The following is a 25,574-nucleotide window of genomic DNA, read 5'->3' as shown; positions in this document are numbered from 1 at the left end:
TCAGTAATTAGACTTGATTTGTGTCTGTAGTTATCAGTCTTTTTTTCACTGCCAGCATTTATGATATGCTGTAGCAGGAAAAGCAACTCATTAGTAAAAATATGTTTTAAATTTTTGACTTTGGTTTTGTGCCGGTTTTTTCTACTAGTTTATAGTCTTGTGATTAGCTACACCACCCTTTCCTGCTCAGGATATGACAAATTAAAATGTATAGCATGAATCATGGTTTAATTTTTTATATTCTGTTGCTCAAGGGTGCACTTTTTTTCTTTTCTTTCTCTTTTTCTATCTTTTTTTCCTTTTATTTTTACAACCAGCAACATACTGCTACTACCAAGTGATACTCACGGTGCCATAAATAATTGATGCTCCTGGACACAAGCAATCCAGGCTACAACACACTGTTGGACACCTTAAAAACACACTGCCAGAGAAATTGGAGTTGCAGGTGGAGGAGAGTGAGCCTTCCCCTCCATTTCATTTAGCTATCCATCCTTGTATTCTCTCTTTCCATCTCTCTCCCTCTCTCTCCATCTCTTTTCCCCTCAGTCAGCCACCAGCTCCATCTAATGGCCTCGACAGGTACTGAGGCACGCACACACACACACACACACACACACACACACACACACACACACACACACACACACACACACACACACACACACACACACACACACACACACACACACATCCAGTCACACACACACACACACACACACACACACATCCAGTCACACATTGACACTGGCTGACAGGCGCACACACGCGCTTTGATTAAAATGGCTGGAGCGCAATTCCATATCGCTGCGACAAGCGAGTTAGTTAGAAAGCCACCGAGATAATGGCCGTGATTTTTTTGGGTCGGATTCTATTTATTGGACCCTAACCTCTCCACGCGGGGGAGCGAGGCGCCATGTAGGAGCGGACACAAAGGGAGAGGTGATTGGAAGAGGCACAGAGTGGGAGAGGGAAAATAGCAAAGCGATTGAAGAAGACATGCATGTCACACATAAACAAATAAGCATGTGTGGTAACAGATGGTAATAAAGTTACAAGACTAGTGGCTCGTGCACGCACCCACGCCAACACACACACACACACACACACACACACACACACACACATGCACAGCTTGATTATGCGTAGTATCAGGCCATGAGTCATTAAGACTTTGCTTCAGTGAAGCTGACTCGAAAGTGAGCAACAACAGACATCTACAAAGGCCGGTCACAAGTCACTCATCTTTTCCTCCCTTCCTTCTTTTTACTCTGTCCATCTGTCTGTGTCTGCTCCTCTCCCCCCGTCTCCCAGTTTCAACCTATTTTGGCCTCTTTACCGACTCCTCTGGTCTCTCCACCCACAGCTTCTCTCCTTGAGTCTCCGTCTTTCTTTGCTTTACTTTGTCCATTCGACTCTCTGTTCCCCTCCTGCTTTAGGAAATTAGTTTTTTTTCAGCTTTCAGTTCTCCATCCAGTGTTCTTTAAGCCAAACTGTGTATATCTGTGTGTGGATGTGTGAGGGCAATGTGTCCTCAATCACAGTGAAAGCATTTGTTTCCATCCGCCAGTGGAGACAGATTATGTATTTCACTCCTTTTCGTCGCATTGGGTTTTTTTTTTTCTCCCTCCATCACACAATTTGTCCTCCCTACTCAAGGTCAGCTGGAAGATTGCTTTCAGCCCCCTGTGTCCTCCCCGACGCACCATGCCTTATTGTGTGTATGGCCGTCAGCCACTGTGTGTTTGTGTATAATACACACAGCTATATCTGCGTATATGAGACATTGGGAAAGGGGGTTTTGTATTTTGGTACTGGATGTGTCTGTGTGGTATGTGTGTGTGTGTGTGAGACGTTGATGGAAAAGCAGTCAGCCGGCAGTCAATCTTAATTTTTGAGTCAGTTTTGAAGGAAATGGAAAAGAAATCGTTATGATTAACATGGTTGATTTTAAACCGTTGGGATGTCAGAGTGTTGTTTTTTGTTTTTTGTTATTAAGTCGACTTTAATCGTAAAACGTTTCAAAAGGGTTTCCTACAAATTTTTATGGATGTATTTTCCTATGTAAATATTTAATGCATTTATTGATTTTTAAAGTGCGTGTGTGTGTCTGCGAGAGAGTGTGTGGCTGGTTCTTGCATGGACGGTTGGAGGTATTAATTTTCACAGTAGTGATTTGGGTGAGTAAAGGGCTGGCAAGCTAACTGGTGTTCTCAGCATGCATTTGGGCGTGTGTGTGTGTGACTGAGTGAGTGAGTGAACAAGCGTGTGTGTGTGTGTGTGTGTGTGTGTGTGTGTGTGTGTGTGTGTGTGTGTGTGTGTGTGTGTGTGTGTGTGTGTGAGAGATCAGCGAGCTGGCCGGTTTTATGCTTCACTACGCTGGCTGCTCATCCATGTGTGCCATCTGCATGTGGCGCTGCCATGTGTGTCACCTATACCCCAGCACATCCCTCTCCTCTCATATCTCTGTTCCTCCCTCCATCCACACCTGACGCTGTCTGATCATTGTCCTCTCATCTCCATCGTTTTCATGCTCAATCACGCTCATTTTTGAAGAGGAAGATAAAAACAAAAGCAGGCGACGCAGTTAATTTGAATCCTTTCACATACTTCAAACTGCATATTAATAAAGAAAAAAGGAGGAATTTTCTTACATTGTTATACATTATTTTCATTCACCTTTTTAATTTTCCTCTAAGCAAGAAACTGTCATATCCTCAATCAGCGCAACTGTGTGGGATGCAGTGTAATCCCATTTGTTATCTATGCAACGCTAACACTCTAAGTGATCGATCCGTGTCAGAGTTAACTACGTGACAGATGAAAGTGTCGCAATTACAGTCATGCTGAAGTGACAAATTGATCCCAGCATTTCTGCCGGAGAGGAGTTTTTGTCTTAGAGGTGCCATCCTTCATCCACACAGCCTCATTATACCTTCTGGAGAAGCAGCGACAGCAGTGACTCATTGACTCATCACACTGTTGTTTGTAAACTCGGAACCCGACTAACCATTCCCCGTTCCATTCCTCATCATATCTAATGTGCCCCATTTCTCTGCTATCTCCGCCGCCGTGCTGCTACTGCCTCCCGTCCATGTTTCCTTCCCAGCACCTCCCTTCGTCTTTAATATCTTTCTCCCCAAAGCACTGACTCCAGCTTCCTGAACTCTTCACCCCTTCTTTTGTTCTCTCTCCTGCATCTTTTCCTCTCTTCTCCCGAACTCTCTCCTCAGGTCTGTGTTATTAACATAAAAAGGAGGGGAGACTACCTTTTCTTCTGCCCAGACCGTGACTCACTCTGCCCCGCCAGCTCCCGGCTGTCACGTTGCGACAGATGTGAAACCGATTTTAAGAGATGAGGGTGAGGACAATGGCTCAAACATTAGATAGTTGCATCCGGCAGTTTCCCAGAGTCGTGCTTCTGTTGAAGACAGCCAGGTAGATTGCTCTGCTGCTTCAGGAGGAAAAAAAATAGGTCAAATATATGTTTCACAAGCACAGACAGGGAATTGTTTCTGATAAGCAGTAGTGGAAATGAGGCTACACTTGCATGTGCAGGAGCTGTACTCTCTTTGTTGTATAAGGGTGAGCAGTGATTCCCAACCTAAATGTACTACTGCAGTCTTTAGGCACATGGACATTTTGTAAAACAGTTCATCTGCTAAAAAGGATAAAACATCCAGATAAGAAAAAAACATCCAGATTTTGAGACTAGTGCTTAAATGACTGAAATAGATGCTGTACAGAAATGAATAAATGGTTTAAAGAGTTAGGTTTAAGTAGCAGATGCATTATTCAAATAGCTTGAAGTAATTGATAAATTATAAAATAGGTAAACAGCTCAAATAGCTGAATGTAGCCTAATTAAGAGTTGTAATAAAAAGTTAACATATAACTGTTCAAACAGGCCAACTAGCTCATAGTAAATGATTAGGGAATAGTTCAAATCAAAAAGCAGCTCAAAGTACATGCAGTCAAATTTGGTGAAATAGTTTGATTTAAGTGTTAAAAAGCTGCAATAATAATGCATACATGTACAGCTATGTCAGTCCACACTGAGCCTAACACAAATATTTACATTGTATGAAAACCTTTGAGTTTTACATACTAAATGTTAAATAACATATTGTATCTATAAACACAAAGGTTGGGAACCACTGTCTCTTCGTATATATATATTTATTCCGTTAGCGTAGTACTTTCACAATCCTTTTTAAGAAAGATGTATTGATTCCTTTAAATCAGAGACTCAGAGGACTCTGCGCCCGTCTTTATACAGACAGTAATGCATTATAGAGTTAGTTTTATTACTTTCAAATTACTTTGATGAACACACTAAAATGACTCTGAAAAGATGCATTAGCCGTCCATCAATTTCGTGAGGTGGATGACACGAACTAAAATGTTTTTTTCCCTTTTCCCTCAATTAACTCGGTGTAATGTGCTTCCACACGGAGATGATTAGACAGAGAACATCTTTTTTTTTATTGTAGTTGTTCTATTTACAGCTCAGAAGGGATCTGCTCAGTAGATTCTTGCGATATATATTCACTTTCAATAATAAATGCTGAATTGACTTGTAAAATTAAATGTAGTTTTGTAACTTGATATATAATGTGTAGTTATGTAACATTTTCCCTGAATATTACAAGCCTCCAGCCAATCTTTTATCCTAATTTACCAATTTAACACATGCACACACACACACACACACACTGAGGAGACAGGGCACCGTGACCTTGCCCTGGGGATGATGACAAAGTGAAACTTGGTCTTTGCATGCGTGTGTTAGTGTTTGCACTGTACATGCATGTGTATATGTGTGTGTTACTAATGATCAGAGCTTAAGGGGGAGATGATGGGAGATGGGCTGTGCAGTGGGGCAGAGGGGGCAGTGAAATGATTCCATCGATCATTCCTGATCACCTAAACAATGTTTCACGGCACATTCATCTGTCTTCTATGTGTGCACGTCTCTCCCATCTCTTTTCTTTTTGCCTCCCATATTGACACACATTGTGATTCTCACCTCTTCTCTCTTTGCCTGTGTGTGTGTGTGCGTGCACGTGCACGCACATGCCTGCAGGCTTTCAGACTGATTCTGCAGTGATGGCACTGGCAGAATGCCAACTCTTGCACAGTTCCATTAGCATCGCGGAGGCTGGCCGTAGATTGCTATTGATTGACTATGGCCTCTATTCATTGGCTATTCAACTCGATGCATTCACACTCACACACACTTATGCACCAGAATAGAGTCGGTGAAACGTGAGACGCGCTCCAGTGTTGTGAGTTCTCACTTTTGTCTGGGGTTTATGAGAGGAATTAGAAGGCTTTTGTCACGTCCATTTGACTTGTAATGTGATGGACCTCTGGTTAAATATGTCATTATTTCCATCATATGTCCTGAGACGACTTTAGGACAAGTCATACAGCTTGATGCTATGGAGGAATAGAAATAATAAAAAAGTCACACTGATTTGACTTGTGATTGGTTGGTAGACTGGCCTGTGTACACTGTGGGCACTTGTTGGCTTTGACAGGGACTTGAGGACAGCGAGCTTGTCGATGGCGGAGCTTTGGGTTTTGAACAAATCAATGCCAAGTGACTGGACCTTGGAGCCACTTCTTAATGAGAACCACTGCTCAGAGATCTCCCTCCATCTTCCCTCCTCTCAGTCTGATGCCATCTCTTCATCCCTCACACTGTTTTTATTTTTCTCTCAGCCCTTGCCCTTTGCCCACTAGAGAACACACACATATGCACACACAGGCCTCTGATTTGCTCTCTGTGGTTTTTTCCACCAGATATTCTGAGACCAATGTCAGACCCTCTAGTGACAGCGACTCACCTTATCCAGCCTGTGTGTGAGTGTTCAGTCCCAGTGTGTATTTAATAAAACAGGTCACTTGACAATATACATACGTATTGTTTGCAGGAAAATGTGCTGCAGGTGTGTGCAATCCCTCCAACAATCTCTCTATTGTTCAGTATTGTGTGTGCGTGCACATGTATGTATGCTTCCATGTGGGTGTGTGTGAGAGCGAACACGTCTAGGGGATTAAGCTTGTAATGCAGGATTATCCAGCAGGTAGACTTCCCACCTCTTCTGCTGAGGAAGAGATGGAGAGGCAGAGACGAGGAAGTGCCAGGGGGATGGAGGAAAGAGTTAAGGGAGACGAAGAAGAAATCAAATTTATTTATTCAGCTTAAGTCACACAACGGGGAAGTCTTGAAGAAAAGACATTCTTTGAAAATAATTAAAACTTGAGAATTAAAGAGAAATATTTGCACAAGAACAATTGGGAAAATGTATTTCAATAGGACTATATCAAAGTCTTTCACGTAATAAGAAAGAAAATAATTTACATCTCTACACACGTCGAAATTTTCTCCTCAGATCCTCTGGTGATTTGTTTCACAAGCGTATAGTAACTACATTAAGATCCACTAATCTCTGTTCTTACTCTAAGAACAGCAGACAAACTGGCTCCAGATGATCTAAGAGCTCAAGTAGTTTCATATTGTACAAGCAAGTCATCCCTTTATCTTGGGGCAAAGCCATTTAATGATTTATAGACGAGACGTGAAAAAAATGTTTTACTCTGTGACATGCTGGAAGCCAGTGCGACGTCTGACAACGTAGTTTGTAAAGAGGAGAAAAAGAATACAAATATGCAAATATGTCTGGCAAGAGTCGGAGGGAGAGTAGAGGGTGGGTGGAGGGCAAGGGGGGGATTATGAGGGGCTGACAGGGTGGGGGAGAAAGTATTAGTATTTTTCAGGTGTGGCAGAAAATAGAGAATTTTCAGATCCACTAATGAGAAAGAATCATTCCCCCAACTTTGTGTATTTGTGCGTTTTGTGTCAGCAAATCTGTCTTTGCGCTTTTCGTCATAGTTCTTAACATTGTTACACTGCTCGAGATAATGGCACGTGTTCAAATATAATGAGACTCGAGTCATTGCCGTAGCTGCTGTTCAAAGTGGTTTTTATTTAGTGCATGCTTGCTGCTTCAAGGTCCCTACTGCTGCCTGGGCTCACCAACAAATGGCGAGTATTAAATAAAACATAAGTCGTAAAAGCAATGCGAGCAAAGCAACCCGCAACCCGTATTCCCATGTTTGTGGCCCACATGACGTGACGGAGATGATCTCTCACACACACACACACACACACACACACACACACACACACACACACACACACACACACACATCCAGGGGGGAGGAGGGGGGTGTATCTGTAGCATTTTGTAATTGTTTTGGACTAATCCTGGTGTTAATATGTCTATCACAGCAGGAGGCCTTCACGCTTAACAGTCACCATGGATTTGTTTAATTATGTCTGTCTGTATGTGTGGCTTCAATGTGTGTTTAGGAAAGAGATAGAGAGTGGGGGAGTTTGAGTAATCGAGTAATGGCCCACTCTGACGACTGCAATCTGCACGTGTCGCGCAATGAATTAATAAAATTGTACGTAAGCGTAGATGAGAGAGCGAGAGCGAGAGGACAAGGAGGCTCCGAGAGCATCTGTGCATATAGACACAATTCTCACACATAGCAGAAGTATACAAACACACATCCAGCGAGTGAACCCTTGGCAGTACTTCTGCAGTCTGTTTGAAGTAGTGTCTCATGGGAGGCTACAGGACTGTGGCAGTGTTTCACCCACTCAAACTCACGCTGGTTCGCAGGGAAAGAGGGATTGCAGCGAGAGAAAAAAGGAGAAGACAGACAGAGGAGACAGTCGGAGGAGGAGCGCCTCTCCCCAAACACACTCCAGCTTGTCTCATCCCTATCTCTCGGTCTCTCGTCGCGCTCTCGCTGCAGACACAGACAGAGAGCGCTCAGAGAACAGGTTGAGGTTGTTTACAGCCACATGTTTTTTTTTCCCCCTTCTTTCTACCCTTTCCCCCTGGCGCTCATGCGCTCATATCTCGCTCTATCATACTCCCACCGACTGGGTGAGATTGAAACAGCACGCTGGGGACACAGCGAGGATATTACCCAGGCTGCATCGGCCCAGAGAGGGGGGACTTGTCATTTCATTTTGTCGTGGGTCTCAATTAGAATAGCCGGGCCAAGAGGAGAGGACTTTTGGCAGGCCAGAGCTGAACGCAGACACCAAAGCCTCCTGATAGGAAGCCTCTCCTCGAGAATATTTTCAAAAAATGCTGCTCGGGCTCTCTCTGTCTGAGCATCTCTCTGGCTCAGCAGTTAGCTGCATGACCCGATCAAGGCCGTGCAAATTTAAAGCACCACTTGCCAATTTCAGGGTCAGTAAACTCATCTTTGAGAACAAACAAACAATACAAGCAAAATAAGACGTGGAATAAATAAAGTGGGAAATCAAAACACGACGGAATGACGGCCGGGTGAAACATATCAAAAGTGGGGGTGTTTTTTTCAAGGCTGACTTAAAAAGCATCTCATTTGAATGTTTCTGGGTTGTTTTTTTTTTCCAGCCTCAGCTTGCAGCAAGCCCACAAATGCTTCATGTTTTCTTAAAACAATTGACACACATGCATAAAAGAATTACAGATGCACAAAGCAATCCCACTCAAAGACGGTGCTGTGATGCAGCCAATCGGCAAAGCTGTTGTGTTATTTTGTTCAGCTGCGTGTTTCGCTCTTGTTTTCCATACATTCCACTTAAACCGTGTAATTTCCTCGAGCCTAGAGTGCAGGTGTGTGTGGACAAGGTACCACATCCAGCCACGTCTCTTGTTTTCTGTCATCCCTCTCCCTCCCTCGTTTCTCCAGGCCTTCCCCCAGTGTCCCCTGGTACAGCAACAAAAGCAGCTAATGGACAAGGAATGTACCTACACTCAGGCCCAGATGGGGAGGCAGAGGGAGAGAAAGAGTGGATGAGGGACCAAAAGGCACAAAGGAAAATAAAAAAAAAAAGAGAGGGAGAGAGTCACGCAGAAACAGAAGGATTGAAACAAGAGGGAGAATGCACAATGTGGTATGGTGGAGCAGAGAGTAAAAAGATCTTAGTCATGTTGCTGGTGTAACCCCCGTGTGCCTTAAGTCGTGATGTGCTTAACAACTCGTCCAAAACACAATCTCAGTGTGAGTATGTGACCATGAGTTTTACCATGCCTTCCCATGAACATAATAATCTAGTAAAACACTACCTGCCTGCACTTGAAACAAACATACTAATGGAACATACATTACAACACAATGGCACTCGGTAAAGTTCATATTCCACCAAGACCCAACTCCTCTGTGAAAACACATTTAGATTCACTAGATCAAGATTTTTTATTTGGATCTGCACCAAATTGCACACACTCATACACATCAGTCCCCTACTTTTAAACGTACATATTATTCTCACCTACTCTCGTAATGTTAAAGAAAGTGAAAAGACATGTCTGGATCTGTCCTCCAATCCAAATTTACATCTAAATTAAATGGGTTCTTCCTTGGGTCTTGTCCCACAACATAAAATGTGAGGTTATTGCTCAAGTAGCTTTTGTGTAATTCTGCTTGATAACAAATAAACAAATAAACGTAAACCTCGGTAATTATTGATAATTTTGTCTGCGTCTATACAGTTCATCATGCATGGATTTAAAGGACGTATGCATTATCACACACAGCGTGTGACATGATGCAGAACACCATGATGAACCCACTGATGTTAAATAGTATAGTCCTTTTGCTAAGTCCATTTCATGTAGCCTCTTAGTTTCTGTAATTTGTCGTGTTGCACTCTCGTCTTTTCCTCATCTGGTCAGTACTCGTACTTCTGTCCCTCTGTTTCCTGCTTTGTGTGCGGTTCAGTTGTGCATGGGTTTGATTGTTTTATCTTCTTTTGCATCATATCTAGAAGTGGTTATTTAAAGTTTTACTCATTTTATCATTGTACATCATAATATAGACAATTATTATGCCAACAGGGGAGCCGTGGATACATTGTGAATTCTGGAAATACATTCAAATATATACAACATTTATTTTACACAATTTCTAAAAACTACAAGACCTACGCCATCCAAAATGTTCCCAACAATTTTCCAACCATTTAATTCAAGGTAACGGGATGTTTGATTTCAGTTGCTATTTAGTTGTGATATATCCGCTTTACCAGTGGCTTTGCTTGTCCCGGCTGTTTGTTAAGGGTGTGTGGACGTAAAGCCAAAAACACATTGCTAGACATTTAGCCAGTCTGACGTTTTTTCCTTCCATTGTGTGTATTGGTCACTCATAATTGTTTATTGAAACTTTAACATAACCTCATCCATGAACATGATTTGTGCCTGAGTAGCATCAGGTAGATTTTTGTTGGCAAAGTTGGTGAAGACAACAACTCCAATGATCCCACGCTGCTTCACACCAAGCAAGATTTTATTAAGTTATTTTGATTGAGAGACCCCTTGTGGTGGAAGTCACATGTTGTACATTTAATTATTAGAAATCCAATGTCAATTTGATCAAAGTATCAGCAATACTTCAATATGCAGTGACATGTACATATTTATTGTGTAGATACTTTCAAGATACATATTTATTAGAATTATATATTTCCCTTTCATTTCCTTCTCTTTCCCGCTCTGTCCTTGATTCCGTCTCTATCCCTCTCCACACCCTTCACCTCCTCTTCTCCTCCTTCCTCTCCTTCATCCTCTCACTCTCCCCTCCAGTTCTAGAGGCTATTTTTTTCATCTCCACTTAGCTTTTAGTGCTCTTCTGTGCCCCACTCAAGGGGAATCCACCTCTTTCCAGACACAACCTTATTTTAGCAACACAAGCTGGTCCTCGGAGAGCACTGTCAGACCTCATACACTGCACCGTCTGCCAATCTGCACATGAATGTGTTTCTGGACGTGCACATTTCACGATGCTCCAGGACTGACGGGGCATGCAATCTCATCAAGGAAACATACCCACACGATGTTTTGACTTTTCTTTCCCTCTTACTTTTTTTTTATTCTTCTCTTTGCTCTCTTTCTTGGAGTGGCCACAGCTCCAGGTGAATTATTAATACGATAGGAATTGTCGTTCCACCTCAGATCCACCACCACCTTTTACATGAAGGACATGAGGAAGAGCAAGAAAAATCTCTGATGGAAGGCAAGCATTAAAAATAACAAACATTTTCAGTTTCCTCTCAAATTCAGGAGCCATCAAGGAATTAACGTTTTTTTTTAGCTTGTCTCTTTCTCTCCCTCTTACTGTGTGTGTGCGGGGAGTGATTTCCATTTAAATATTCCCCACTTCTCTCACTTCTCCTTCCTCCTGGCAAAAAACTAATCAGCCATCCCTCTTCCATTCATCCTTCTGCCTCTCACACTTTCTGACTCCTCAGATCACAAGGTAAGGCAGCAGCATTTGGCAAACTGTACAATGGTGCTGTGAAAAATGAGCAGGAAAGACAGAGCGTCTTCAGAAGCGTCACTGCAGGCCAAATGCCTTTATTATGTTAGATTTACAAATTCCCCACTCCAGAGTCTGAGGAAAAAGTGACCTACATAACTACAGACCAGAAAAAAAACCACTACTGGCCTGTTTCTCATCTCCTCTCTTCTTGTCTCCACTCCTCTCCTTTCCTCTCCTTTCTCCTCTCCTTCTCTTTATCTCTGCCGCTCCCTCGCTAGCCGCTCTCTTTCTCTCTCATTTCGTCACCCCTCGTTTATCTCTATCCTTTCCCCGACAGCGGCTTGGTGAGTTATCACCCCTCATTCAGATGAGAGGAGTGGTGTGTAATAAGGTCTGGTTTTTATTTTTTGCATGTGAGTGTGTATTCGCCTGTGTGTCTCTGAGTGTGCACATCCTGTGTGTGCACATCCTGTGTGTGTGTGTGTGTGTGTGTGTGTGTGTGTGTGTGTGTGTGTGTGTGTGTGTGTGTGTGTGTGCGTGCGTGCGTGTGTGTCTGGTCTTGGTTTGGTCGGTGTTACTAAAATGGTATGGTCGGCAGAAGGGGGGTGGTTTGGTGATCCAACCAACCTGCTAGGTAAACACCATCTGTTCACACACACAAATCTCCCCCCTCCGACATCATGACAAGAATAGTGTAATCCAATCGCACTTCTCCTCACACACTTATATCATGCCAGGTTCACACCAAGGTGTGTGTGTGTGTGTGTGTGTGTGTGTGTGTGTGTGTGTGTGTGTGTGTGTGTGTGTGTGTGTGTGTGTGTGGGACGTTAACAGATAATGACAGAATTGTTGGCTCACAATTCACATTTTTCAGGTGTTGCTCCTTTGGTTTGTATGTAACACACAGTATGAAACACACAAAGGAAACATATTTTTCTCTCCGACTCTCTCCCATCGTTTCATTCCTCTCCCCGTCTTATCTCTCTCTCCTTCTCTGTCTGCACTGTCAGTCTCTCCGTCTTTTTTGTCTCTTTCTCCTACTTTCCATCTCTCCGTCTTTCTCTCAGCCTGCAGTAGAATCGAGTCAAATCAATCAATTCAGGTTTCTTGGGCAGACCAGCGGTGTGGCAAGAAATTGACCTTTCATTTCAGTGTGTGTGTATGTGTGTGTAAGTGTGCATTTGAACACCAAGCAGAGGGAAGCAGTTAGAGCTAAGTCGCTATCTGCCTCAGAGCTGATGGTGCCATCCAGTCAGTGGCAGTGCCCTCAGCCAGCCACACACACACACACAGTTTTCCACCCTCAGCTACAGCAGATATGACAAGTACATGGACTGTGGACACAGCGTTAGCGAGGCCCTGTGTCTTTTTATAGCTTTTATGCTAAGCAGCATGCCATTGCAGGCTTTCCATTTTTGCCCGACTGGGTATTGAGTGTATTGAGTGAGTGAGTTAGTCTGGGTTAAGTGGCTGTGCTTAAGGGCACGACAGCGCTGCCGCGATCACTGGCTGCTCCCGTGTTGCTCTGGAGCGAGCCCTGCGAAACAAGATAAAGGGCTCATGAAAACACTCACACACCAAGCTGAAGAGTGGACGGATGGTGTGTGTGGAGGAGAGATGTTTGATTTTCTGTCATCCCTTTGTTTTTTGCCAGATTGTCAATTTTTATTTAGCACGTTTCCTCTCTTTTTCTCCCACACGCATATGTATAGAGAACACACACACGCGCACACACACACACACACACACACACACACACACACACACACTCAGAGGGTGCCAGATGTGGGCTGACACTCCCCATCTATCCAGAAGGTGTGGGTTTAATAGAGATTTATGATTATCAGGAGACTGAGGAAGAATATATCATTGCTGCTTTAAAATCTACCAATAGAGAGTGTAGATGGAGAAAGATAGTGAACTTCAGTAGAAGACATTTTTGGGAGACATTGACAAAGTGCTATAAATACAAGGATTATAACCTGAGGGCACGGTAGAGAAAACAAATCCAGTGCATGTGTACGCGTCTCTTTTATGTGTGTTGCTCAGACAGTGTGTTTGGATGTTCTCTATAAGTCTACCCCCTACTTACTTGCTCCCGCATAGCCTCCATAATATCACAATTATGCACTGTGATTCCTCCACTCCCAGACCCAGCGCTGCTCTCCAGAGATTTTTCTGCGGAGGATTTCTTGGCCGACTCGAGCCTTCCACTCCTCCGCCGCTGTCTGTCTGTCCTCATCCCACTGTTCTGCACTAAAACAGCTCATAATTCTTGTCTTAGCGTCCTTCATGTATAATTTATCAGCCGTTTAAAAGCGGAGGTGCATGCAATTAAATCTAGAGGGAGCCTCTGTCTTTCCGAATCTCCTTTTCCGCTCTCCCCTTTCATAATTTCTCTCCCCTCTCCCTCACACACGCAAGGAGTTTTCAGTCATGTCCTTTTACTCTCTGCGTTACTCCTTTATGCCGCGTCGTTATGCATCCTGCTCCTTCCTGTCTCTTCCACTCACTTTTTTAGTCCATTCTGCCTTCCCGCTCCTGTTCCCTCTCCTTAATATCCAAATATGTGTCGGAAATTGGATAAATCATGCAGAGGTGTTCTTTCTCTCCCTCTCTGTATCCATTTTCTTTTCATCTCTCACTCTTTTCCTCCCTCATTCTCTCCTCTCCCAGAGACAACGGAGAAGAGAGGCGCAGAGTAATTGGATTCCCCCTAATAGCAAGGGTAAGTAATGTTGACAGTACATAAATCCTGCCACTGAAATAGCGCCTCGTTTATCTTCTGATTTTGCCTCATTGTTTTTCAGAGCCTGTTTCCCATCCTCATCTTCCTCCCCCTCCTCCAACTTGTGCATTCCCTCCATCCGTCCTCCCTCACCCCTCCCTCCCTTCATCTCCCCCAGGGTCTCATCAGGTAGCCTTGATTGTTTAGATGGGCCCCGTATGGGACAATGCGTTGCCACATAAATTGGTCGGTTGCAGCTGAGCAGATGCTTGAAGGAACGAGTCAGAGAGGAACATGAAGTGGAGATACAGATAAAAAGGGAGCTTGTGAGTCGCGTCAGATACACAGCGCAACATTAGGCTCACAGGAAAGAATGAAGGATACGTTTGAGTCTGCTTTGTGAAAATAAAATCTGTTCCCTCCCTCAGCCACCTTATTTAGCCTCTGTGGCTTCATCTGGGTGCGAGAATATTCGTGGATCAGTAAATCACATTCAGTGTCAAATGTGTAGCCTCCTGTAATGATGCCAGGGAAAGAGGCACTCACTTAGCGTCACGTACAAATCAGCTGAAAATATTATGTTTTACTTGAAAGGGCTACTCCAGTGACTCAGTGTTGCACTTCAGCAGATTTAAATGATCAGAACTGTGCAGCAGAGAATTAGAGATCCTAATATTCAGTCTGTATGGATGAAGGTCTAAAGATACTGGATCCAACATGTCCCATAATGCTACTTGATAGCATTTTTATTATTATTATTAGCCCCTCTCTGTCCTGGGATATGACCGCATCTGTCAGACGGCCTCACTATATTGGTTTCTATGGGCTTGTCCAATAAATTTGCTGCTGCCAAGCAGAGCTGACACTGATGACATCACTAAGACTTCATCACAGTTTTATTTTTCTTCACGGGTCCATCTTTGCAAACTCACACCCCGCCACTTAATCTGTTACCCACAATCAATGTAAAGAACATTTTTAATGGAAGAAAAACACACACTAAAATAAATATTGACAAAGTCACAATTGTGTGGCGTATTTTTGCAAATGTATTGAAAATTAAAAACAATAAAATCTAATTTATAAAAGTATTTATATCATTTGCTTGTGACACTGGTTAGTGACCCAAGCTGTGGTCAGATACATTTCTTCAATTATCTTTGAAACGTCAAGAACCTGACTTGAGTCCAACTGTGGTGAACTGACTGGACATAAAAAGACACACACCTGTGTGTATACAAGGTCTTACAATTCAGATGTTGTGACCAAAACCAAGCCATGAAATCACAGGAAAATCTTGACTCATTATCATGTCCTATACGCGCCACTCGTGCTACAAACAGAGTCACTCACATCAAACTGGTTATGGCCTCCTTGTCTTCCCGCTCTGATGGTTAAGTTGTGTTCTTAGAAAAGTGTGAATTGTCGCAGCACCTGTGCTCCTGCAGAGAGGAAGTGTTTCCTCACTGACAATGTGCCTAGCTTGCATTTATCAAAAGCTAATACTTTTTTGGCACATTTTACTGGCAGGAAAAGCAAATGAGAACATATTCACCACTATTTTTGTCTTTATGTCATTCATTTTGATTTAATAGCTAGTTCACTGTCTGAAGTGTCAGTTATTTGAGCAGAAGAGAAGTAGTCAAAGGTAATGTCATAGACTTTCAGAATAAAATAAGTCCTTGTGGTTTACTGGTAAAGACTGAATTCAGGGGAAAAAAATATAATTTTCATATCTGTTTTCTCCAGAAAACAGACATACACCACTGACCGCCTGCATTTAGTTCATTTTTACACAGTGAATTTATATAAATATGTACTTATATAATGAATATATATATATAGTTTTGGTGCAAGATTTAACTTCTACATACACTCAGACAAAATACCTGAGTAATTTACTTCAGTAGTTTAATTTTGTCTTATTACTCCACTGTGTTTTAAAGGAACATATGGGTTTTTTTTTCTGCCCTTATCTTACCACTGTGGTTACTAGTTATTTTATACAAATTACTCTATTTATATACACAGATTTAATAGTTTGAACTATGATGAACAATAAAAGTTGAGATGAAAGCATCTGCACATAAATAACCCGTAGGTTAAAAAACAAAGCACAGAGGATGGGGAAATTAAGAAGTATGACGATGCAAGAGATAAAAAAAGTAAAGTTTTTGTGTCACTTGTCCTCTCCTCACCTCTCCATTAAATATCAAATGACCTCATCAATAATTTACAGAGAGTCTGGCGGTTGATCAGCAATGAACGGCCTTTATAGTTTAGGAAACTGTCTCGCACACACACACACACACACACACACACACACACACACACACACACACGTCGTCAAACATCCTGTCTTTGATGCTCTTTCATGATGCATCTCATCAAACGCAGGATTCTGAGTCAGGCCAGCTAATCAATCACCTGCGTGGCATTTGAATTGTTTGGTGTGTCTATAGGCCTCCTGTGTACTGACTGTTCGGCTGCAGACACAGGACGAGGTGGGCCATGAGCGAGGAGGGAGGTTATTACAGGAGAACGTCTGTTATCGAGAAGTGTTTGAATAGTCCACGTTCGGGCTGATTGATATCGACAATACTAAAAGTCAAGTGAAGGCATCAAGGTCAACTCGAGCTCTTTTATCCTCCCCACCCACACCTTTCATATACAATAGCCTGGAGGCACAGAGGTGGAGAGAATGATATAAGCTGTGTTTGTGTTTGTGCTATTATTTCTCCCTCCTGTTTAAATCTAGGTGGATATATAGGCCAGGAAATCTAGTAACATTTGTTGTTTCCCTGGATGGTCCGCATCCGTTGCTGTTAACACACCACATTTAATGGGATTGTCAATCTGGGGAAGCCCACTTCCTCTTCTGTTCAACGCTCTCACCCAATAACACGCCGCACAAGCCCTCAGGCGCGTTACCTTAACCACACGTCACAATAATATAATAATCACATTTTACCCGTCACCAGCCAAGTGTTGGGTTATAGGTGCTAAAGATGTTTTGGCAAGTGGATGAATCCCAGAAAATAGTAAATGGAGCTGAGGAGGAAGAAGAATGGGGGGCAGGGAAGCCATTTTGTGCTGGGGTGTTGTCCCAATGCCACCGCTTCCAACTTCACTGCACCCCCACGCTGAGGCCTGACATCTCTCTACAGCCAATCAATAGGTCACATTTCTTATTACACCCTGCCACTCACACCAGCTCCTGCACGAGCAACGCAAACACAGACACGCACACCTACAGTGGCTATTACAGCCTCTCTTTTTTTCTTTGGTAGCTGTCTTCGCAGTTGAGTCACCAGTCTTCCTCTCTTCCCCCCTTGCATCCTTCGACGGCCATGGTCGCCTCACCTTTGCTCCATTGACACAGTGGCAGCGCAATCTCAGCCACTTGTTAGTTTTTTCCTCATCCTCTGTTTTATGCCAGTTTTATTCACCCTTCTCAAGTCCTCTCATCCAGTTTGCTCTCCTCTTCCTCCTCTCCTCTTACACTTTGCTGCTCTTCTCTTCATCTCTCAGTCAGCCTGCGGTGTGACGGAGATGCACGGCCTCTGATGGAGGCTGCCAGACTGTCAACACATATCTATTCAACAATGTACACCCATGCGCACACTTAGCATGCAAAAAAGAGGAGGAAATACTGAAGGAAAAAATAGCAAGAACAGAGACAAAGCATCGGATGTCTCCATTTGAGTCTCTATGCATTTTATTTCTGCTAAATATGTCTTCTCGGTCGGTTGTCAGAAAGGAAAATTGTTTGTTGTTTTGCAGGTTCGATTCTCTTGACATTATAATTTGGACGGTGTGTGGGGAGATTAAAAACTTTAAACCCCTTGTTTGTGTTGCAGGCTCCAGTGAAAGTGATATTGTGGATGTTGTCCCTCTGATATAGAGCGGTAGACTTTTCCAAGGCCACTGTATAACTATTACTGCCGTCCGCCCCTGAAAACAAATTCTAAGGTTGCAAGGATGCACTCTATAGGTGTGTATTTACTTTTCATATTGTTTGAATAAAATCAAAAATCGGATCTTTCTATTATTGTACTTGGCTGTCACCGTTTTTGTTGTCCTTGTCACCCTCTGCTACATTTGACCGTCATGCTTCACGAAACACAGTTTGGCTCGTATTTGTCAAGCCATCGTTTAGCTCTTTAAAGGTGTTGGAACAGGACTTAGCAGTGAGTTCTGCCTTCTCAGATTGTAGTATCAGAGGAGATATAATTTATCCTCACTAGAATGAGTCTGATTCAGTCTCCTCTCGAGGGCAGAGCAAACAGACGCAGCAGGCCTTCGGTTTGGCATGCTGATGTCCTGTGGGAGTTGGTCTTCAAGCAAAGATGAAAATATGCGCAGTTTGATTCTGAGGAAAGACATCGTCCACCCTGCCACTTTTTTCTCCGGTGCCCCGTTTCTTCACAGCAATCTGTTTTCATCCTGCCTTCCCTCGTTAGCCTGTCTTCTCCGTCTCCAGGGTTTTCAGAGGAACGTGTGGGTGATCGGTACAAGGACCTTGCCGTGTGCGAGCGAGCGTTTGTGTGGCTGCGTGTGCGAACATGCGTTTGCTGGAACTGACATATTGTGATGGAAAGGCAAATGGAAGGGATGTGTGGTATAGTTTTGTCTGGTAAATTCAGCTGCAGGGACAAAGCCAAAGCCAAATGTGGTCTCACAAGCGGCAGAGTGCAGCTCAAACTACAGCAAATTCTTTTCTTGGAGTGTTAAAATTTGGAGATTTATAGAAATGGGATGATAGAAGGAGAGAACAGGCAGTGCTGGCCCTATAGGAGTCAATCTGTTCCCCTCTCTATTGTTGGTTAGAAAGAAATCCCTCACGAAAAGAGGGCTCGGCTTTAGTCTCAGCCCTCTCCTCTCCTGCTACCACTTTCTGTTCGGGATGTAGCAGTTAATCCACTACCACAAGTGCCATGAAGCCCCTTCTGCTGCTTCCACAAAAACTCTCGCACACATGCATGCATGCTTTTAGCTCGCTCTCCCCTTTTTTTTTTACAGGAATCCAACAGTTAAACCCCCTGCCACTCCCTTTGTTTTTTCTCGTGTAGTCATATGCTTGAGTTTCTGAGTGGAATTGGCAGGAAAGAGAACTTGTCTTTGCACAACATAAAACAGATAGCATGTGTCAAACAGAGAGACATGAAAATGTACCCTGATTCTCTGTGTAATGCTGCAGATTCAGAAAAAAAAAACTCCACATTTTCAGCCAAAAGAAAGTTTTAGGAGAGCATTTGTTAAATGGATCATCAGTAAATGAGGCGCTGCCTGTTAAATGAAGAATCGAATAATGTGCAGTTAAGGATAAACAGAATCTCATCATCAGCCTGGTCTAATGATAGTCTAATTGAATTTTTTCATGGCAAAGAATTAGAACGATCATTTTGACAGTGGGAGCCACAGGCTACGATGCAGCTCTGTCGATAAAAATAGCGAGCCATTAGGATCTGTCTTTCCCTACATGTTTTTTTTTCTTATACATAATTGAAAGACTTAGTACTTAGTATTTGTTGTTTTAAGATCCACTGTAACCCACACTGCTGCATCGGACCGAGTGTATGGCATTTTCTATTTTCCGCTCTGGTAAAGAACTGATTAAATTGTTACACTCTCTAACAAATTTTAACCCAGACACAGATTCAATTTTCACTGCTGAGAACTATACGTATATGAAGCCTTTTTGATGAAGTGCATTGTACTGTTCTCTTAGCGTTGGGTTGCTATGGAGTGCGCTCTAGAGCCTGGCACTAAGGCTGCCTCCAGATGTGGACCGACCGAGGCAGCGTCCGTCTTGGGGCGAGACGTGCCAGATGGGGGGTTGCAGAGCAGTTAGATAGACAGAAGCCGGGGACCTCCAGGCAAAGAGGAGCCCTGTGACATTGAGGGGCACAAGTGGCCGCAGAGCTGACAAGATGAGAAGTGATATGCCCTCACCATTGCTGTCAGTCACGCCACCTCATTAGAGATGGAAAAAAAGGGGGCAAGAGAGTATTCAGAGGAAGAGAGCGTGAGAGGGAGTCGAGCTGTTGTATTTATGTTAGTGAGAAACCAGGTTTTTTAGTGGTATTACAATCATAGCAAGGCACCACAGCTGTCAAGGAACCTAGTTCAAAGATTGTTAAATTAGCATACCATGTGTTCTGCACACAAGCAAAGTGATGAATTGATGCTGCAGAGGCAACAAGCTTTGGTTTGGTGCACGGACCGGGAGTGCGAGGAGGGTGCAGGATGCGGTGGTGCAGTGGGGGGGAGGATAATATGGAGGCATGAAATATTAACCCCTGGCTAAACACCCAAGCTTAGCCGTCTGTGAAATCCCACTGTGGACAATGCTAATACATGCATTCACAAGGGAGATGATAGCGCCTTGTTGCACTGCCAGATGGGAAGTGTGCATTAAGAAGCTCTTTCATGTATTCATACAGCCATAATAGGATCTATAAGACGAAAAGCCCAAAAGTCATTTCAGTAACGCAGACGGAACAATACTGCAGAATTCTGAAACACGTGCACACACGCAGACGCACACACACACACACACCCACGCTCACACATACACATACACACACACTTTGCCTCTGAAGCTAAATACTTGATTGATGGTCTAAGCTGTGAAGAAATGCTCTCCTTTATGTCTCTAAAGGTTTGTAATTGCTGCAGTGAAAGGATGCTCACTCGCCTGGAATATTGATCCTAATGGGATTACTATCCTCCACCAGAGAGAGGGTGATGGAGAAAGAGATGGAGGGAAGATGAGAGAGAGGGAGAGAGATGAGGAGGGGTCCGGACAGAGAGGTGAGCAGATAGACAGAAGGAGAAATGTAGTTTGTCCTTCATTGATCTTTTTTTTTTTCTTTTCACCACAATCATTCAGTAACGACTTCCGTACGGGAACGATAAAGCATATCGCTCCAGAAACCAGAGCTGGAGAAAATACTGGGAATAGAAACGAAGGGAGGGGGGGAAGAGTCGGGCTGGTTCTCGTGGGAGAGATCATGGTGGGGGGGATGCAGCCCTCCTCCCTCGTGGTCCGTCGGGACGGTTGTTGTTGTTGTTGTTGTGGATGCCGCTGCTGCTTTCTGGGTGCCGCTATATTGTCCCGACAGCTGCAAACAAAAGTGGGTTCAAGCAGAATGCAGAACAGAAAAGGGGTGAAAGATGTTTTCAAAGTGAGGAGTGGGACTTATATAACTGTAGAGCTGGAGGTGTTACAGAAACGGAACTGGAGAACAACCATATGCTCTCAGTGACCATATTATAATTTTGAGAAAAGTACAGCTCACTGCTTCAACTGATTACTCCCGCCGCCGTTCTGATTCCAGCCCGCCCTCCTCATCTTTCAGAATTAATCAGTGTGGAGGGTCCATCCGTCTGTCCGTCATTCTGTCCTGCCGTCCGCCTGCCTGTTTGACGACATGAACCCCAGATGGGAGGCACGGCCATCAGTGTGCGGCCAGACTGTCCTCCACAGCTAATTGAAACGTTATGATGGAGCCGAGTCACGGAATCTGCAAATGTGTGTGTCTGTGTGTGCCTCAGCTGATAGCCCTTCTGTGTGTGTGTGTGTGTGTGTGTGTGTGTGTGTGTGTGTGTGTGTGTGTGTGTGTGTGTGTGTGTGTGTGCATGCACGCATGCCTGCGTGCGTGCGCGTGTGTGCATGTGTGTGTCAGTCTGTTTGAGTTCGGCTGTACTCTTGGTCATCTGCCCGTGTTGTGACTGACTCCAGGCTCATTCCACACTGTCGAGCTAAAGCACTTTAGCGCCGCTCACACAAAAGTCACCTTTATGAATAATTATCAGGGAGCCATTATGTCCGTTCTGTGCCTCTTCATGTTCCACCACAGGAGCAAGTTCTTTCATGGAGGAATGTGTGTACGTGTGACTCATTGTTTGGCCGGCTTTGAAAGTTTGTATCCCTCCAGTAGGGGGTCTCGGGGAGGAAGAAGTGAAGAAAGAGGTAAAGATAATTCAGACGACATGGTGGTGGGGGGGGTTGAGGAAGAACAATGAACTCAGCAACAAACTGTGGCCAAGACAATAATAATCAACTGTAATGTGACAAAAGAACAGAGAAAATTACCCAGCCCATCAGGTGGAAATTTTCAAACACACACACACAGTCTCTCTACCTGCCTGTGGGGTGATTGTAAAAATAAGTTTTCAATACCTTCAAAGGCTTGTAATGCAGCCCGCAATTTCATTTTGACAGACACACTTCTAAAGGTGCAGGATTTTTTCTTCTTTCAGCTGCTCAAAGGAAACTGTGTGTGTGTGTGTGTGTGTGTGTGTGTGTGTGTGTGTGTGTGTGTGTGTGTGTGTGTGTGTGTGTGTGTGTGTGTGTGTGTGTGTGTGTGTGGACTGATCAGACTCCCACAGTGCCGTCTCAGCCTTTAAGAACTGCAGGAGACTTGTAGAGGACAAAAAACAGCATGAAAGGAGAGAGACAAAAGGAGGGAGGAGAGGAAGGGCAGTGTCGGGTTCACTTTCCAGCCGCGTGTTTGCATTACTTTGTGAAACTACACTTTTTGACAAGGAGCCTTGTGCGCGATGATTATCAGAGTGCTGACACAAATGCTACTGATCTAAATTTGCTAACTGATATGATGAGCAAACAGGTTTCAATGTGAATCACTGCAGGTTCAGCCTTCGACTTTTAAATAGACACTTAACGTTTGGACAAATTGGCATCAATCAAATTTGGCCGTCAGATGGGTGGTTTATTAACTGTCTGTCAACTCACGCTCCTGTTTGGAGAACATTTAAATCACTGCTGACATGGGCAGATGTCCTCTTAGTCCAAACAAACACGCAGATGTTGATGATGTATGCACAGACGTACATGTTTGGTGCGGCTCCAGTAGCTCAGAGTGATGGTTCCACATGTATTCAAAGGCAAAGATATGTACACATGCCATTAGAGGCATCACCACCAGTGCTCCTGCAGGTGGTTGACCCTCACGCCAGCCCCGTTTTTCAGATTGATGGCCTGACACTGATTTTTTATGACATGGGCAGGCCACAAGCAGCCACAGGGGCCCCCGGGGGCCACGCAGTCTCATTTTGGTATGACATCACCGGCTGTGTCCAGGCAATGCCTACAGAAGGAAGTGGCTGGTTTGATTGAGCAGAGCAAGAGCTTTGAAAGATTATTATTAGCTGCTGCGCCACTGATTGTGTTTGTGTTGTTGGAGAAGAGTTTGTGTTGAACAAACAGGAACAATATGAGAGAGAGAACCACCGCTGTCTTCAGACAAAAGTAGCCTCTTGCTTGAGTTTACCCTCAATGTTCTATGGGAATAATACACACACAGGCAAGAAGCAAACATGTTGGTTCATTCTCTTGATTGCTGGATTATTGTGAAAACGGAACACGCTCCACAATCATGGATGTTGACTGTGCCACTCTCACAGAACTGGTTGAAGTCTCACACAAAAAAACATTTATGGCTTGAGTGATTATGCACAAAAAAACAACTGGTTGACTGGTTAGGGGGCAGGTGTTGAACAAGGCATTTATCAGTTAAGAGGCCAGATTATTTTTTTCTGAATCCAAGTTTGAACAAACCCAGAGAAAAATTGAAACATGTTTGGAAGTTTTAAAATCATATGGATTATTTAAAAATCTGTCTTTATGAAATATTATGTTGACATTCTGAAAAGCAACCTCTTGTGGTCATTTAAACAGTCAATAGCAAAATTTGTCTTTCATACTTTTACGGAAGTAGCAGGGAGGTGCCTGAGCGCCCTCTATTGGCCAGCCACCGCTAGGTAATTTCCTAACATGTTCTTTCCCCAAAGTGTCCCTTGCTGAATGGCTGTGAGGACAGAAAGGAAATCCAAAGGCGTACTGTAGATTATCTGTGATTGATGATATCTGGAGGATGGGGTAGATTATTCCTCTCCAGATTTATGGTGAGTGAAGTAGAGCCAAGTTTCTAACGTGGTGATTATGGCTGCAGGGCTCAGCAGGCTGTTCACATGTGTGTTCGTATGTGTGTGTGTGTGAATATTTTTCAGGACACAGTATCCCTGAGACTGATGTGCCTTGTGTGTGAAATAAAGAAGCTGTATAATGGGATGCCCAACTTTTCCTATTTGAATGATATTTTACATTAAAAATGTAAATTAAAAAGTCCCCCTCACCACACCCCAGACCCCCCTCTCGTCATCACCATGTCCAAAACAATTTTCTGCATGGCTCCCTTGCGGTAGTGGAATCGAGTTTATGTGTGTGTGAGTGTGTGTGTGTCTGTGTGTGTGTGTGTGTGTGTGTGTGTGTGTGTGTGTCCATCCTCGTCTGGACCCTAACTGATTGTGATTGCATTTCCATCGGATTTTCTCCCGGCGAGAAGAAGGGGAAGTGCCCAGACGGAGAAATGGGATCAGAGGGGAAAACTCATCTCCCCTTCCCAGACACAGTCCCTTCCAGAGTGTGTGGTCATGCTGACACACACACACACATTGTGAATCGTGTCCTCTATTACATGGAGTATTACCATTACTAATGAGGTGTGAGAGAGGGACAGAGATGGAGCAAGGAGAAGATGAAACGAAGGTGGATCAGAGAAACAGAGCGCGAGAGAAAGAGGAATAACTATTAATCTCATTGTGAGGGAAGCAGTGAGAACGGTAGAGTCTCAGAGGAAGGCTACGAGCAGATATTTGTTGGAAAGAAAAAAAAAGAGGTTTGGTGAAAGAGGAAGAAGCAAGGGAGAGTAAAATATGGGTACAAGTGAAAGGTACTGCAAGACAAGGTGACATTTTTCTTAAGACCCGCTGGTCCGTGGTCAGGTACTGAGTGTGTAAGTGTGTGTGTGAGCTATTTATGCACATACGTGTGTTATCGCACACATATGTAAAATCCTTCTTATCATGTCTGGTAATCCAGAAGGATTTCACGATTCATTGAGAGGGATGAGAGGATATTCTCACCCTCTAACATTGGCTTTAAGAGAGACTGTGTGTGCGTGTGCATGCGCGTGCGTGCATGTGTGTGTGTTGGTGACTGTCATTTCAGCTGTGCTCACTGGACACCTGTTCTGATAACTCCACACTGACAAGCTTATTGTTCCAAGAGCCAGCTCCACTATAATTAGGACTGACTGTAATGCATAAGTACAAACATCCTACAGCATTAGTGTGAGAGAGAGGTTGTGTGATGTGTGTGCGCATGTGTGTGTTTGTGTGTTTTCGCCCAGATAGCATCTTTGCTCCAGATAAACCTATTGTTCTTGCCTCTAACCACCATTATCCCATTGTAGGGAAAACTGTTTCACAGCATCAGTACAAAACCCGGAGAATCGCTCCTTATCCATCTTTTCACTCTATCTCATCTCCTCCCTCCATCCATTTTTTATTTCAACTTATTCATCTGTTCCCCCCTCCTCTCTCCATCTGGCGCTGCTCTAACTTTTTTGTTCTCCCCAAACCTCATTTTGCAATCACTCTCTTCTTCTCATTCTTCTCCCACCCTTCCTCCTCTTCCTGCCCT

At 43.8% G+C, this 25,574-nt stretch overlaps 1 protein-coding gene across 17 annotated transcripts in view; it reads left to right on the top strand.

Annotated features, from left to right (window-relative positions):
* Positions 1 to 25,574, top strand: part of tenm2a (teneurin transmembrane protein 2a) — a 241,908-nt gene that overhangs the window by 137,034 nt on the left and 79,300 nt on the right. The window contains exon 1 of one of the 17 annotated variants that reach the window (XM_069532131.1): positions 20,821 to 20,878. The exons of the other annotated variants lie outside the window; for them this stretch is intronic. Within the exon in view, the coding sequence (XP_069388232.1) occupies positions 20,836 to 20,878 (43 nt within the window). The 5' untranslated portion in view covers positions 20,821 to 20,835. Of the gene's footprint in view, positions 1 to 20,820; positions 20,879 to 25,574 lie in introns of those variants that run through there. 17 annotated transcript variants of the gene reach the window in all.

This window comes from Paralichthys olivaceus, chromosome 9 (assembly GCF_024713975.1).
Source record: "Paralichthys olivaceus isolate ysfri-2021 chromosome 9, ASM2471397v2, whole genome shotgun sequence".
Taxonomy (NCBI): Eukaryota; Metazoa; Chordata; class Actinopteri; order Pleuronectiformes; family Paralichthyidae; genus Paralichthys; species Paralichthys olivaceus.
This window is presented reverse-complemented; position numbering and strand designations above follow the sequence as displayed.